This window comes from Vicia villosa, unplaced genomic scaffold, assembly GCF_029867415.1.
Source record: "Vicia villosa cultivar HV-30 ecotype Madison, WI unplaced genomic scaffold, Vvil1.0 ctg.000131F_1_1_1, whole genome shotgun sequence".
NCBI lineage: Eukaryota > Viridiplantae > Streptophyta > Magnoliopsida > Fabales > Fabaceae > Vicia > Vicia villosa.
In genome coordinates, this window is record NW_026705025.1 from 198,769 (window position 1) to 209,750 (window position 10,982).

At 34.6% G+C, this 10,982-nt stretch overlaps 1 protein-coding gene across 1 annotated transcript; it reads left to right on the top strand.

Moving 5' to 3' along the window:
- The first annotated feature begins 778 nt into the window (after window positions 1-778).
- LOC131624478 (cyclin-dependent kinase F-4-like) lies at window positions 779-7,444 on the top strand. Its single transcript, XM_058895419.1, has 20 exons — window positions 779-941; window positions 1,277-1,537; window positions 1,611-1,662; window positions 1,757-2,327; window positions 2,418-2,496; window positions 2,582-2,650; window positions 2,740-2,829; window positions 2,913-3,051; window positions 3,358-3,460; window positions 3,565-3,617; window positions 3,735-3,801; window positions 4,096-4,204; window positions 5,478-5,543; window positions 5,650-5,718; window positions 5,842-5,902; window positions 6,008-6,121; window positions 6,427-6,458; window positions 6,565-6,594; window positions 6,704-6,782; window positions 7,006-7,444. Exons 4-20 carry the CDS (start codon window positions 2,320-2,322, stop codon window positions 7,221-7,223), a joined length of 1,386 nt encoding a protein of 461 aa, XP_058751402.1. The 5' UTR covers window positions 779-941; window positions 1,277-1,537; window positions 1,611-1,662; window positions 1,757-2,319; the 3' UTR covers window positions 7,224-7,444.
- Window positions 7,445-10,982: the final 3,538 nt, after the last annotated feature.

Genomic DNA, 10,982 nt, shown 5'->3' on the forward strand with positions numbered 1-10,982 from the left:
ATATATATATATATATATATATATATATATATATATATATATATATATATATATATATATGAGGTTAATTGTTATGCACTGTCAGTGTAAAATACTTTACACGGTCGACGCATCATAATCACTCATTAATATTACTTTACATGCATTTAAAATAAAAGTCAACAACTTATAAAAATCTAACGGCTACGATTAACTGACAGTGTAAAATATCTTTACACTGTCAGTGCATGAGTATTATTCTATATATATATATATATATATATATATATATATATATATATATATATATATATATATATATATATATATATATATATATATATATATATATATATATATATATATATATATATCTTCACTCACATGACTTCAAAGCTCTAGTCGTAGACAAAAAATCAAAATCAAAATCAAGCTCTAAATATCATACTTATATATGGGGTAATCTTGTAAACAAAGAAACCAAAAACAAAATATTGTAGATAGAAGTATTGCATAAGTAGTTTTGAGAAACTACAAACATGTGCATAATAGATATCCATGCGCCAATTTAAAAGATTTGTTGGAGAATTTTGTGATTTCTTTTATAGTAAAAAGTTTTCTAATTCTTTAAAATTTTCTTGAGTATTAATTACTCTATTTAATCAAAACAAGATTGACTATATTTCTTCGTAGACTTCTTTACTTCCTAACTATGAATATATAAATGATTCTATAATAAAAAAGAGAGAATACATTTATAATCCCCATCTTACCTAACAAAAATATTTTGCTAGCCATTCTTAAAATTCTAAAAATATTTCATCGCAAAAACAAAAAATAGAAAAGAAAAAACGAAGAAAAGAGGGTCCTTTTTGGTGGTAAAGGAGAGAGAGACAGAAGAACAACTCTTCCCGTCCTTCGAGACGGTCTTCATCCTCCTTCCCCTTACGCTTCATCCTCAGGTACGCTCCCTCTCAGATCTATTCTCCTTTCAATTCCGTTATTTTCCAATCGGTTATTTTGTAATTACAATCAAATTTTACATTATCGAATTCGATTCTTTCTTTTGTGGATCAAGGAACGGTTATCGTTTTGTGATGTGTTTGATTTTCGCGCCACATTTTGTAAGGGTTGATAATTTATTGTACCTTTCATTGTTTTCTGAATTTGTAAGGCTTGATTACATGTTTTGAGGGTTAGTAATGTACTTGATTTGCCGTCTTTTCAGTTTTCGTTGAGGTTTCTGGTTTTGCCGAGACTATATTATTAATGTAATTAATATAAGGTTTGCTTGCAGGTTGATCTGCATTTGAATCTTAAGGTTCCTGATTTATTCTTCGAAACATGGATGGAGTGCTTTTCTGGTCAAGTTGCCACAAGAATTGTTTGTTTTCATTTCAAGAAATGCTCAACTGGCGATTCCTCATACTTGGAGAATTTCTTCCGGTTTCCTTTGTCAATTGTACTTAATTGCCCTTTCACCTTTAATGACCAGCACAGTCTGTGTGATGCTTGTTTTGTCTGAGAGGAGTGCTGCATCTTTAGGGAAATTGTACAAGTAAGAATTTATTCCTCTTCTTTTGATCAAACCCTTAAAAAGATTTGTTTCTTGACAAGTGTTACTTTGACAGTGCATTGCTGACCCAATATCCAGTTTAAACATCTGAACAATCCACTTCTTTGGTAAGATATCTGTCATGGAACACTTTTATAAATATATCTCCTTCATCTGCTTTAATTTACTGAAATATAACACAACCTTTTCCTTTGTCTACAGGAATGAAGTAGATATAAACTGGTGTTTGATATGGATACTTCCTGTATCTTTAGTATTGGATAAGCAATTGCATTAAAACTGTGCAGACTATAGTTTTTAATAATTGTCTCGTTGTCCCAATGGGTATTGGTGATGACAAAACATCTTTTGCTTGAAATTTCTTTAATAACGTCTATGTAGACTTAGATGAAGTGGCTATTATTGAAGTTCTTAAGTGTTGGGTCACAGTGATTTTAGCTAGAGTTTAATCTGGTAGATTTAATCAATCATTTCGGTTACACCTAGGTAGACCATTATGATCGCCAGTAATTGTTCATTTCTACCTCTTGCGTCCTGCTACAAAGCCACGGGTCTATTAAAATATTAACCAATAAGACTACGCAGTCCTTCACTCAGAAAGTTTCTGCTTTTGCCAATTTTTTGCCACGACAAAGAATTGACGGTTGAATATACTGGACCAGCAAATATCTGTAAAATTTTATACTCCCTTCTCAGCATCGTCTACTAGAGTTAAATACTACCTATCTTTTGAATAAAGAGCTGCTTTGGGTTCTGTGTGAACAATGGAGAGGTGATTATCTTTTGCAGAAGTTGTTATGTTTCCCTTTTTTATTGTTGAATATCTTTGTTTAAGGTTTGTTTCTTTCCTCCCCAAACGAAGGTACAAATTAATTAAGGAAGTTGGGGATGGAACATTTGGGAGTGTCTGGAGAGCTATTAATAAGCAAAGCGGTGAAGTTGTAAGTATTCTTTAAATGGAATTATATCGGTGTTCTAGGTGAAGTTGGATGGTGTGTTTCATTCTAATTTGTCAAAAAATTACAGGTTGCAATCAAGAAAATGAAGAAAAAGTATTATTCTTGGGAGGAGTGTGTAAACCTAAGTGAAGTCAAGGTGTCACATCCCACTGTTTTTTCCTAAGTCCTATTTTCCTCATGTTTATGCTAATGCATATATTTATTCTCTAATTCCCCTTATGGCAGTCATTACGAAAAATGAATCACTCAAATGTTGTGAAGCTGAAGGAAGTTATTCGAGAATGTGACATTCTGTACCTTGTTTTTGAGTACATGGTGAGTGGCTGATTTTTACGGTATAATGGTGGCTGATTTGAAGTCTAATACTAACAGTTTTAGGTCAATTTTGAATGATGCAGGAATGCAACCTCTACCAACTAATGAAAAAAAGGGAAAAACTGTTTTCTGAGGATGAAGTTAGAAACTGGTGTTTTCAAGTTTTCCAAGGTCTTGCGTACATGCACCAGCGTGGATATTTTCACCGTGATCTAAAGCCTGGTACTTTTTCATGATTTTTTTAAACAGTCTTGGTTGAGTATGTATGATAAAACAGCAACAAAAGTGTATTTATAATTCTACTTTACATTAGCATGTAAGGTATATAATAATAGCAGTTTGTTCTATCATTAACTGTCTTTTTTCAAAATATATATATTTTTTAATTTAGTTTTGGCTTGCTGCTTAATTCAATTTACATATCGTGAGAAAAATATAGACTAGGTGTTTGGTGTTACTGTTCTGCATATCTCTAATACTGCATGGCAAAGTTTTGCTGTTTGATACAAGGTATGGTACTTTTTGCAGAAAACTTGCTTGTCAGCAAGAATATTATCAAAGTTTCTGATTTCGGCCTAGTGCGAGAGATCAGCTCACAACCACCCTATACTGAGTATGTCTCCACACGGTGGTATGTGTCTTTAACTTGGATACATCATTATCTTATATCTTATAGATATATAATGTAATGTCTGTCGTGTATTTAATGACACATAATTAATGTGCTATGGTTAGGTATCGTGCCCCTGAAGTCCTGCTTCAGTCTTTCCTTTATAGCTCCAAAGTTGGTAAGTGTTGATTTAGAATAATTATGCATAAAAAATTACGATCTTGACTATGGCACTACTCGTAGTAAAGATGATGAATACCATACAAACATTTATTTATTTTGTTATATCTTCCAGACATGTGGGCAATGGGTGCTATTATGGCTGAGTTGTTCACTCTCCGTCCTCTATTTCCGGGTAGCAGGTATCACTTTCTATCTCTTTCTCTCTGTTTCTTCAACATCACAATGGTACTTTTACTTTGATAAAGGAAAGAAATATTTATTAGGGAATTCACAAATTTATGGCACCTCAATCTACTCTGAAAAAAGTTACCATGTTCACACATTTGACTGCAATTAATTGTCACAAATATTTGGTTGAAATTTGTAATTAGTTTACAGCATAGTATCTGTACATTTAAAACCCTGGCCTAAAACATCTTATATAGTAGCTGGGTTGAAAATAAACCTATTCCATTATGGCTCTGTACATGCAGTGAGGCAGATGAGATCTACAAAATATGCAGTGTGATAGGTAGTCCAACTGCTGAATCTTGGGCCGATGGACTCAAACTTGCTAAGGATATCAACTATCAGTTTCCACAGGTTAGTTTTCTTAATTCGAACACATCTCAAATAGAATATAGAAAGCTTCTTTTCCTCTAGTGGTGGGTTTCTGTTTTCATTAAGTAGCCAGCCGCTCATTCACCTTGTATAGTTACTGAGTCAAATGACTTCTTTTCTGTCATTAAGAGGACTGAGGTGATGGGAATATGGCTTCTGTTTCCAGTTTTCATCTTTAAGGGCACTAACTTATAATTGTGCTAGGTGTGACTTGTGTGGCAATTAAGCATTCTACTAATCTACTATTAATAAGCTTGATAAATAAATTACCAGTGTCACATGTCACACATGTCGTGTATTTATTTACTCATAAAGTAGCTAAATATCTTGTTATGTATAAATAATATTAAGATATATTAAAATGGTATTATGTAATACTATCATTTAGGCTTAATTAAAGTTTTGGTCTTCCTATTTTTATCCGCTCACAGAATTAGTCCTTCATTTTAAATCACTTAGTTTTGGTCCCCATCCAGTTTCATGGACTTAAAAATAATGCTTTGACATGTTTCAAATGACGTGTCATACAACCAAAGTACAATTATCGCGATGGATGAAATATTTACATGTCATTAAGTTACAAAAAATGAATTAATTCAGAAGTTGAAATTAATGTTTTTAAGAGATTTTCTTGCAATGTAATAGGGGTTGATCATTCCACTTCATCATATTGTATGTCACATCATTTACAAAATGCCACTTCACAACTTATGAGTCCACATATATGACATGAGGGAGGGACCAAAACTGGGTGATTTTAAAATGGGGGACGAGTTCTGTGAGCGTGTGAAAATAGAACGACTAAAACTGCAATGAAGTATTATTATCAATTAGCGCGTCACACCTAGCGCATTATTATATTAGTAATGTACTATATTAACCCCCAATGGTTGGTCTAGTGGTGGAGGCTTGGGTCTTTTGGGTCTTGAGAGTGTGCTCCTCTGAAGATCCTGAATTCGAATCCTACTAGGTGCTAACAACCCTTGCATTGGGCCAGTCCATACAAAGCTTTGCTCTGGCTTTAAACGTGACCCCCGCTAGTGGACGGTGGGATTGGTTCTCTTGGATTAGTCGGTCGCAAGGCCGGATACCAAGATTTAAAATAAAAAAAAACTAATGTGCTATGGATAAATAATATTTCTAAATCTATATTAAACAGACAGTCGGACATTAATGTAATAAATAAATATTACTAAGATGGGTATAGTCTTCACTCTTCAGCTAATTACTGTATGCCATGTATTTATTTCTACAGCTAGCTACTGCAGATCTCTCTGTACTGATTCCATCCAGAAGCGATGATGCAATCAACCTTATCAAAGTAAGTAGTTCTGATTCATTGCATAGCAGTTGAGTCCTGGCCTCCATTTCTCAACTAATCGATCTGTGTTTTTTCCCTTTCTGTTCTTTCCTTTCTATATCTGTAGTCACTTTGTTCATGGGATCCCTGCAAGAGACCTGCTGCAGCAGAGGCCCTTCAACATCCTTTCTTCAAGGTTTTCCTATAACTAGTTCATACTTTCAATTTGTTTAGCTTTTTTTTTTTAATCTACTCTATGCAAAACTATATCCTGCTTCTGTAAGCTAGGTTTTGACTGTTTATTCAAAATAATTTGTAGAGCTGCTTTTACATCCCTCCATCGCTTCGCACCAGAGCAGTGACCAGAACTCCTCCATCTGGTATGTAATTTTTATTTATGTTGCATTGCATTGACTTGTTATGGTTCAATTGGAGGGGGATACTAATACTGAACTTCTAACTGTTTCTCTCTTTTATTTTTGCAGCCGGAATAAGGGGATCAGTGGATCGTCAAGGCAGGAAATATTCTGGTGCAATGCCTAATTCGAAACTTGGCAATAATTTTTCTTCCATGAAATTACATCCTTCTGTAGCTCCAGGTGATATTTACTGGTTTCCCCATTTATCGGTTGAGTGCATGCATGTTTTTTTTACTAATTAACATATTTTTCACTGTCAGAAATAATTGTTGGCATTTAAGCTGAAAAATATGCATCGGTAGATTATTTAAATTGCTAATTTATAACTCGTGGAACTGAAATAATGATTACAGCTGATGTTTTTTCTGTTTGGGGGGCCTTTGGGTTGTATAAATGCAGAATATATTTTTTTGTTTGTCATACACTATTTCACACTTTCACATACTGACTGTATAGAACATGGTTCTCATTCATTTCTATTACAGGTGTACAACGGAAGCTGGATATGGCAAAAGAGGTGATAAGTTGTTCTCTCTTCTTTCTCTATCTTGTTCTCATTGAATCTTGCTTATGAACTAATGCCCTACCCCCATGCTAATATATTTTTTCTTACTGTCCTAAAGGATGGAATTAAAGATAAGAAGGCAAAAGAGGTGATAAGTTGTTCTCTTCTTTCTCTATCTTGTTCTCATCGAATCTTGCTTATGAATTAATGCTCTACCCCCATGCTAATATTTTTTTTTTGTTTTTACTGTCCTAAAGGATGGAATTAAGGAAAAGAAATCAATGAAGACTACTACTCCACAATCAAAATATCAACCACCAGGAAAAGGCAGCCCTAGTAAGCACTTTTGTCAATGCCGTGGTTAATTATTATAGTAATAGTCATTCAGTCGCCACTTATCATGTATCATCATTTCAAGTGGTTGATTTTCATTCCCGATAATTGTTTTTTAACCAAAGTTCCTGAAGCACCTATGCAACATTTCACTACTAAAAACGTGTTAGGTTGTTGCTTCAATACTCCAGAAATAAGCTCAATATTTAACTTTTTTGGTTGGCAGGTTCTTTAAGCAAGGGGAGAACCGTGCGTTGTGTTTCAGAAACAACCGACAAGTTTGCCAACATGTCAATTTCTACTCGAAGACATTCCTTGAGTCAAACCCGTCCACCTCCAATGAAAGCTGGAGTTAATTGGAATTCTGAATCTGGAAACATCTTGCTCAGGTCCGCCCAACAGATTCCAACTGGAAGAACTTTAACAAAAAAAGTTGCTGGATGAGATGACAAGTATTTGCTGACCTTGGAAATTTTATTAATGATCAATATGTTGAATGTTCGAGTACTAATCTTTTGAGAGTATATGCGTTTGCACCTTTTCTGATGACTTTGAAGTTTGTAACCGTTATGTATCCTTATATTTGTCAGAAACAAATCTGTATCTTTTTATTGCTTGAAATTGATACACTAACTCCTATACAGTATGATGATGTTTTTTTAATCGATGATACAATTCAATACCGTGGAATATTTTATACACTAATATGCATTTCTATTTTTTTAAGAGATATTAAAGTTAAAGTTTTTAAAATGTTTTTTTATCATACATTCCAACAAGCAGTTTAGTGATTTGATCAAGCAACCCATCCACCAAAATTTGTTCTTAAAGAAGAGTTTAGAAACAAGGAGCGTTAATTTGTTGTTTTAGCAAATCTTTCTTACATTGCTAATCTTTTGATGAAACTTGTTAAAATATGAGATACTATGTTTGGTTCGGGGTAGAAAGAATGGAGGGGAGGGAAAATTTTTAATTAAATGTTTGGTTCAAATTTTAGGAAGGGGAGCAAAATCCCTCAAAAACACACTTTCTGCATCCTTCTAAATTGGGGGGATTTGGAGGGGAATGGAGGATAGAAAATGAGTTTTATATTTGAAAAATTATTATATTTACTAAAATATCCTCAATTTAATTTTAATATTTCAATTTATTTTCGTGTTACTGCTTCTCTTCTATGTGATTTTTCTCGAATGTTTATATCAACTTATTATAATTATTCTTCACATTCAAATTATTTTTGAATTTCCGTCCTTAATATAAATCATAATTATTGATTTTTTTTCCATTTTTTTTATCTCTTTTATGTTTATTTATGTTGGTTTTCAGATTATTTTTGAATATCATATCACTTATATAAGATCATAAGAATAAAAATGTACATTATTAATAAAACATCTCCATTTCCCTCATGAACCAAACATATTTTTAATTAAAATTTCCGCCCTCCCCTCCCCTCGTTTAAACCAAACACTTATTTGATTAAAAGAAATCCCTCACCTCCCCTCCCCTCCATTAAAATCTCTACCCTCCCCTCTCCCTTATTTGAACTAAACAAACCTTAAGAGATATTTGAATAAACTGTGTGTTTTGAAAAGCATTACAAAGACTTTATTTTATAGAGATTATAGCTAATTACATCATATAGTCGATGTGAGACTATTATGTATACAGATATTCTTAACATTATATATTTACTAATATCAACACTCTCCATCAAGCTTGAGAATATAAGTCCAAAACATCAAGTTTGTCACATATATAATTAGTTCAGGGACTTTGTAGGGATTTTTTGTAAACACATTTTCCAATTGATTATTAGAGTTCACAAAGTTTGGGATGATGTCGCCTAATTCAATATTCTCTCTGACAAAGTGACAGTCTATCTCAATATGTCTGGTCCTCTCATGGTAGACTGGATTTGAAGCAATGTGCAATGCAACTTGATTATCACAAACAAGTGTCATCGGTCTTGCTTCTTCAATTTGAAGTTCTTTGAGCAACTGCTTTAACCAAATAAGTTCACATGTTGCCATTGCCATGGCCCTATACTCTGCCTCGGCGCTTGATATGAAAACTACGTTTTGTTTCTCACTTTTCCAGGATATAAGGTTTCCTCCAACAAGTACACAATACCCAGAGGTGGATCGTTTATCAATGGGTGACTCTGTCCAATCAGCATCGGAGTATCTAACTATCAACGTATGTCTTTTATCTTCATACACTAGACCTTTTCCTGGAGCACATTTGATGTGTCTCATAATCCAGATAACAACATCCATGTGTTCATGACAATGGGAATTTAAGAACTGGCCCACCACACTGACTGCAAAAGAAATGTTCGTACGAGTGACTGTGAGATAATTCAACTTTCCAACTAATCTCCTATACCTTCCTGAGTCAGATAGAGGCTCCCTCTGATTGGGTACTAGTTTGACACTTGGATCCATAAGAGTATCAGCTGGTTTAGCATTCAACAAACTTGTTTCTTCCAAAATATCCATAGCGTATTTCCGCAGAGAAATCACCAAACCATCTTTAGATTAAGCTACCTCAATACCCAAGAAATAACGGAGTTTACCAAGATCTTTTATCTGAAATTGATTCGAGAGATGTTGTATCAACTAGAGTATTCCCTGTTGATCACTAACAATTATGAAATTATTATCTACATACACAATAAGATAAATACACCCTTGGGCTGAGTGATGATAAAAAACAGAATAGTCAGCATCACTACGGATCATACCAAACTGTTGTACTAAATGCTGAATCTGCCAAACCAAGCTCTAGAAGATTGCTTAAGACCATAAAGAGACTTGTGTAGCCTACACAACATATTCGATGACTCCCCTTGAGCAACAAACCTAAGTGGTTGCTCCATATATACTTCCTCTTCAAGATCACCATGTAAAAATGCATTTTTGATATCAAGTTGATGAAGAGGCCAATGTCGAATGGCTAGAAGAAGTCTAACAGATGCCATATTGGCTACAGACGAGAAGGTATCACTATAATCTAACCCAAAATTTTGAGTCTATCCATTGGCTACCAAGCGAGCTTTAAATCGATCAATCTTACCATCTGGACCAACCTTCATGGTATAAAGCCAACGATAACTTACTAAAGATTTTCTAGGGGGTAGAGGAACTAGTTCCTAGGTACCACTGCTTTGAAGAGCACACATTTTATCAATCATTGCTTGCCATTACTCAGGGTGAGATAATGCTTCACCTGGAGTTTTAGGAATAGAAACAAAAGGCAAAGAAGACAAACAAGTATACTGTAAAGGGGAAAGATGATGATAACATAAATCAATATAATATGGAGATGGATTTTTTGTTTGACATATACCTTTTCGAAGTGGATTCTGAAGATCGGGCTCAGGTTGCATGATCGACTTCGGTGATGGTCAGAGCGTCAGAGGAGAGTCTGCAATGACCTCAGGGACAAGAACCACCTCAGGGACAGGTACGACCTCAGGGACAAGTACGAAAAACGTTGGTTGATAATGTTGATATGTTTGAAATGGGAGAGAAGTAGGGGGTCAACAATCGGGGTATCCAGTGGGCCAATTTCCCTAGTACGATGGGGAACAATGGCATATGGGATTTCCAGAAGAGGTGTGGGAGTATTTTCCTGAAGGGGTTCTCGAGTTACTTGGTTGGACTTGAAATATGGAACAAATTCGAAGAAGGTAACATCGGTCGATATGAGGTATCGTTGTAAAGTTTGTGAATAACAATGATAACCTTTTTGGAATCAATGATAACCAAGAAAGACACATTTTAGTGACCGAGCTGATAGTTTATCAAGACTAGGAGACATATTGTGTACAAAACATGTGGACTCGAAGACTCGGGGATGAATTGGGTAAAATGGGGATTTGGGAAAAAGGATTGAATGATGGATTTTATTGTTAAGGACAGATGAGGGCATGCGATTTATAAGGTAACTTGCCGTTAGCACAACACCCCCCCAAAACCGAAGTGGAACATTACCATGGAGAAGTAGGGTCCGAGTGGTTTCTACGAGATGTCGATATTTGCGTTCGGCTACCCCGTTTTGTTGAGGTGTATGGGGGCAAGATGTTTGGTGGAGAATACCATTGTGGGACATAAAAGTTTGAAATTGTTGGCATAAGTATTCACGAGCATTATCACTTCTTAAGGTACGAATAGACACACCAAACTGAGTTTTTATTTC

Coding starts and splice junctions, on each gene's coding strand:
- LOC131624478 (XM_058895419.1), top strand. Junction 2,651..2,739: donor TAAACCTAAGTGAAGTCAAG/GTGTCACATCCC, acceptor CCCTTATGGCAG/TCATTACGAAAAATGAATCA. Junction 3,461..3,564: donor GAGTATGTCTCCACACGGTG/GTATGTGTCTTT, acceptor TGCTATGGTTAG/GTATCGTGCCCCTGAAGTCC.